Source organism: Anastrepha obliqua, chromosome 1 (genome assembly GCF_027943255.1).
Source record: "Anastrepha obliqua isolate idAnaObli1 chromosome 1, idAnaObli1_1.0, whole genome shotgun sequence".
NCBI classification, from domain to species: Eukaryota; Metazoa; Arthropoda; class Insecta; order Diptera; family Tephritidae; genus Anastrepha; species Anastrepha obliqua.
This window is the reverse complement of record NC_072892.1, coordinates 80,889,627-80,895,626: the sequence shown is the minus strand read 5'-3', so window position 1 is coordinate 80,895,626 and position 6,000 is coordinate 80,889,627. Positions and strand designations below refer to the sequence as shown.

The 6,000-nt window shown below is 35.3% G+C and overlaps 1 protein-coding gene across 11 annotated transcripts in view; it reads right to left on the bottom strand.

Moving 5' to 3' along the window:
- Nucleotides 1–562: 562 nt before the first annotated feature.
- LOC129245338 (protein lap4) overlaps nt 563–6,000 on the bottom strand; it is a 219,992-nt gene continuing 214,554 nt past the window's right edge. For 10 of the 11 annotated variants that reach the window (XM_054883437.1, XM_054883461.1, XM_054883481.1 and 7 more), the window contains one exon: nt 563–4,817. In XM_054883437.1, the coding sequence (XP_054739412.1) occupies nt 2,697–4,817 (2,121 nt within the window). In that variant the 3' untranslated portion in view covers nt 563–2,696. The remainder of the gene's footprint in view (nt 4,818–6,000) is intronic. The other variant, XM_054883505.1, reaches the window with a different exon arrangement.

Sequence of the window (6,000 nt, the reverse complement as noted above, 5' to 3'; positions counted from 1 at the left end):
CACTGTACCTTTTTTTTGCCGCTTGCTGCAGTGTACAAAAATAGTATCAAAACATTAAAAAAAAAACAATTTTTTTTTTGTACACCTTCTGATACCTTTAATAACATATCAGAAAATCAAACCGATTGAATTTTATTTTCCCTTCCAAAATATGTCCCAAACGTGGCCTCAAAAAACGTGTAAGTTACCAGACTACTACCTTAAAGGAAAATGAAAATTGATGCTACGATGCAACTTCATTTCTTAACTTTGGTTCTATAAGTGCCTCATCAGAAGGCATTAGAAATGGTAAATGGTTGTAGGTATTATCAGTAAAATTACTTACCATTTTCCGCAAAACAAATAAAAATAACGAACTTCTTCTAATAAAAGTGATTAAAATTTTATTATAATTAAATTCAGTTAACTACTATAAAATATATTCGTTTATTTTTCTTTTTTTAATATTTGCCATTTTCGTTCAAGAATCTTATAAAATTTCCACTTTACAAATTGAATATTGCATACACAGGATTAATATCCTTAACTGAAAGGATTTACGAACATACACATATTTTTATTATATATATATGTATGTGTGCATTTAGCTATTGTACAAATGTATATGCCTCGTTTATTTATAGAATGTCGCTTCAATGGACTTAATTTAGATACATACATATTCTTATGAATGCCTATGTATGTACAGATGTATGTTGTATGTATTGTATATTTGTTTCGGGGACGTACTGATCAATCTTACTTATTAGTTGTGCATTCAATTTACACCTGAATGTATGCAAGTATAAATTATATATACATATGTCGACATATATATATATATACATATGTCGATATATATATACATTATACTCGTACATTCTTACATTATTATATTGCAGAACAATTGAGTTTAAATTTGTATTACAAACACATATATAGCAATAGATATGTAGATACAATGATAAATCCATACGATTTTATGTAGGTGTGTAGATATATGTTTGTACATGGATACGAACAAATACACGCATACATTTGTAGGTAACTTAAACTTACTGAAAATACAATTAGTTACTCCTTTATTATTACATTATAAAATACAGAGAAATCAAATTACGAACGGAATGGTTTAAAAAGGATAAATTTACTTACGAGTATAATCAAATACATGTGAAGGTGTTTGAATCGAAAATACATATTTAATTAAGAGCCTTCAACATTTTCTGTGAAGTTGTTTCTATGCTAAAAAGTTTGCACTCGTTTTTTTGTTTTTTTTTTTCTTTTGTTTTTCTTTTTACTTTTCCTCTCGTTAATGGTTTTGTCTTATATGTTTGTTTACATTTTTTTGCTAGCGATATTTCGCGCATCCACATACGTCTCATTAAGATGCACGAGGAAAGGATAAAAGCATGTGATAGATCTACAGGAGTTCAAATGTCGGTACAGTGGGTTTATTAGCGCAGCATTACTTTTTCACCTAAAATTGTCAAAGACAAACCAAATAATCGGTTGGGTAAAAAATAAATATAAAAAAAACGGCGCAAATAAATGTATAAAATTAAATAGTTCGTTAGGTGATACAACAAAAAAGCAAAACAAAAATTTTATTTAATATTTTTAAATAAAACCTTTTACTTTCAGAAAATTAAACCAATTTGTAAACCGTAGCGTTCTTGTGAGTGGGTGGGGGTACGGAAATTGAGATTTAACATATAACGTCGTTTGGGTATCGTCATATAAATGCATAATAACACAAAAATATATTCAATGAACTTTATTATATTAGTTACAAATGATAAATGCAAATGCTTGTTAATTAAAAACAAATTATATATGTATGTATGTATTCGTATTGTTCAAAAGTAAATATGTATAGTTAAAACCTCATAAGTTATTAAAATAAAGGGTCGGGGCCTGCACACTCAAGGCATACATACATTCAAGCATATAATTCAAAAGGAATATCGATACGTTTTGTATAAAAAATTGTCGAAGCATAATTGTGCCTGGTATAACGATACCAGGTAAGGGGTTATATGCCTACTGCGGATATTAAAATATCAATAAGTTTCTTCCAACAGTTGTCGGCCGTTTACATCCAAGTGTAACTTGGCTATTAAAGAAGATTATCATAAAAATCCATCTGCTTTTCGGAGGCGGCATAAATCTATAAGCTGGTTTGTTTTCTTTACCGCCTTTCGCACATCAGTAGAATTGAAGAAGAGCTTGACCTAAAATACCTGGCACGAATGCCTACGTCAGGCTATTATTATTTTATTCAAACTCATTGGGAATATCATTACACTAATAAAAACTTCCCGCAAACAATATTGCAAAATTTCAAAGAGCGCGCTCCATTAGCTCCATAATCCTATTAATATTCACGTGTGTTTAAAAAATTTACTTACTACCTGATTATTTTACGCCCCGACCAATTTACTGATCAGTACCCTTACATCCACGTGCATATCACCACCCAACTTCTGCCTCACGCATACTTCCGTCGATAAATGCAACTGGCTGCAGAAGTATGCATTAAATATTGGTTCTGTTATGTATCATTTCGGCTCCTAAACTTACTTTTAAACACATATATAAATATCTGTGTGTATACTTATATGTATAGATATTTTATTTTGCACTATTCACGCCGAATGCAGTGCCGCTGAGATGTTCTTGTGTTCAGCGAAATATCATTTTGTTAATTTTATCTCTTATTTACTTGTTGCCATTTTTCCTTTACGTTTTTGTTTGTTCTGTTTACTACTGCTGCCATCAGTTTCTCCGGAACGTCCAACACTTTCCGCATCCGTGGTCTCTTCAGTTTTACCAGTTTCTGATTTCAACACCACGGCACGTGGGATGCCACTTTTTATCACATTTGAGATTGTGGTCGTAGTTGTAGTGACAGTGCCGTCCGTATCTGTGGTGGTGGTCGTTATAACACTTTCGCCCGTTTGTCGATCCAATATCTGTTTAAGATCGCCGCCAGCGTGCAGGAGTTTGTTAAAAAGCGCCTCGCCTGACTCTTCACGAGATCGTTCAGGCTGCTTTGGCTTGCTCTCGGGCTTGTGTATAGTTTCAATAACAATGGTTTTCTTGCTACCATCTTCGTCTATGACAGTCTTCGTTTCCACAGTGCGTACAACTTCATGTGTCAGATTTTCAGCGATTTCACTATTTTCACCTTTGTTTGTGTGACTAACTGCTCCCGCAATTGCATCGTCGTCCGCCAATAAGTTTTCCACAGATTTGCGCAGTTGTTTTGTGATTTCTTCAAGTTTACGTTGTTCTGCCTGAAGTTTTTCCACTGTATGCTCGATGTCCTTGTCCACATCTTCCTGTGCGATAGCTACTTCAGTAGTTGGCTTGTCCTGTAGCTGCTCTGCGTCCTTCATGGAAGTATACGTTTGTGATTTTTGCAATTTTAGTGGCGTTTCGGTGTTCGGGTTCTCAATCACTTGACAGCCATCGATAAGTGTTATGTTCACAGCCTCTTCATCATCTTCTGCATCGTCCTCTGAATCACTCGAATCTAAGGAGTCTTCTTCTTCCTCTCCCTCATCATCGTCCTCCTCTACATCACTTTCATCATCGTCCAAGCCTCCGGCCAACTTTTTAATTGTATTCCTGTTACTGTCCCTCATTAGTTCCACCAGCATTCGGTCATTGCCATTACCATCGCTCGTACCTCTCACTCCGCCACGGCTAAAGCCGCTGAATTCTCTACCGCGTACTGCTGCATAGTCAACCGCATCATCATCTTCATCATCGGGATCGCCGTAGGCGAGTTCTTGCTGCTCCTCATCATCCTCTTCAAGGCTTTTCTGTAAATTCAATTTAACACGCTCATTTTCCAATAGCTCCACCAATACGTTCTTCATTTTTGCATTCAATGAAAGTTCCTCTTGCGGCTGGTGTTGCTCTTGATGTTGTTGTTGTTGTATTGTAGGCAAGACAAACGTATCACTACGAAATACTCCCGTCGCAGCAGCCGCCAATTGCTCAGCCTCATCATCATTGTCATCCTCGCCATGTTCAACATCAACGTCTTGCTCTACCTTCTTTGCGTCAACATCTGTAACATCGCTATCAATTCGCTGTGACCGCAATCTCATCCTTGTTTCATTGTCGAAAATTGGATATTCGTATTCGGTTATCTTTCCCACCGCAATGCATTTTACCTGCCCATCTCCCGATATCAACGGGTTTACTACCTCCACAATGGTGTGTGCTGCGGTTGTACCATGTATTGGAGATTCGGTATTCGTTGATGGGACAATTCGAGTTGAGACAGCCGGCGCTGTTACAACAACTTCCTTAGCCAATGTCTGGTGTATTGTTATTGGAACAGGTTGTATACGCAACTTTGATATGGACGACACGCTGTCGATGGACGAGGGGCCATACCTGCCAATACCATCGAAATCATCAGAAACGATAGATTCATCATCGGTGCGTAGGAACAGTTGTTCATTATTTGCATGAACGGTCACTATAGAGGCAGCGTCCTCCTCTTCCTCCTCACCTTCTTCTTCTTCATCTTCATCTGTGGTGTCATCGTAGTCATGCTCGTCAACTGTGTCCAATAGTATGGTTTCTCTCAATAGCTCCGGCGGTTCCTCATCCTCTAATGTCTCATCTGCCATGGCAACTGCAACGGTTGTTGGTGTTGCTGCTGCCACCACTGTTGTTGAGTCTTTGCTACTTACGCCGTAAGTTGGGAATGCATATGGGCTGGTGCTTTTGGCTCTTCTGCTGTCGTTACTATCGTCATCATCATTTTCCGGATCTTGCAATTCTAATGAGATTATCTTCTCCTGGCAAGTTTCCACCTGAATTGAGTGGTAAGTAGATGGAAATATTCGAATTCTCTTTAAATAATTTTATATCTTATTTTATTTTCTCATTTCAACCCGATAAATTTTGGGGAGTATACTAAGGTAGTTAGTTCAGTATTATAATAATGTTAATGTAGTAGTGGCAAAAGCATTCATATTACAGTAGCGATAGTAGCGGTGGTAGTGGTAGTAGCACAATTGAAGCTTAGCTTAAACAGGTAAATTAGCGAAAAGTTAAAACTTTGTAGAAATAGTTAAGTATGTAGTAGTTGCAGCATATTTACATAAATAAATTATACGCATTAAATTGCTAGCACACAGCTACGATGGGCTCGCAAAATTATAGTTTTTATTAATTAATATACAAATATGTAGTGCACACCTATACAAGAACACTCAATTGTGAAATATGCAAGTGTATATATATCGGGATAATTTGTAGACGAAATTAGTTTTACTTTCATACAAAAATATATATAAGTATTTGGTGCATAGCCTAACATAGCCTAACGCAAAGACTGACTGTGTATGAAAAGATTAAAAAAATAAGCCGGCTGTATTTTTGACCAAAGCATCGTAAAATGCATAAATTTTACATGCGTGCTCCGTAAAACTAACCGTTACATTTATAAGTGAAGTAAAAAAGTCTGCAATTGTTACATGGAGAAAATGCGGAACAACGTCAGGGGAAAAGGCTATTAAAAATCAACGGAATTTTTTACCAACTTCATGCTTGTACTTAATTGCACTAAAATTGAATAAGCTATAAACTTGTACATTGGTTTTTCTACTAATTCTTCTAAAAAATGAAGTTAGGATTAAAAATTAATGGAATTGTGTTCATTTTTGTAAAAAGCTTAAAACTTGATTTGTATAGCCTTCGTTAAACAATGAGCAACAGTTATATAATACAGAAATAACGAACACTCAAAATAAAAAGTAGAAAAATAGTCGAAACCGATCAAAATGTTCATGCGCTATGGTTTATCGCTGGCTGTATATGCCTGTATGGTGAAAGTTCATTTTCACAAAACATTATTTAATAATAAAAATGAAAACAACTTACTATGAACTTTTTATTTATAAACTTTTTCCAGAAAAATATTATATTATAAAATTTTCATTGTTCTCATCATTACAAATTTTCGTAGTTAATGAAGTTACATACCTTTTACTC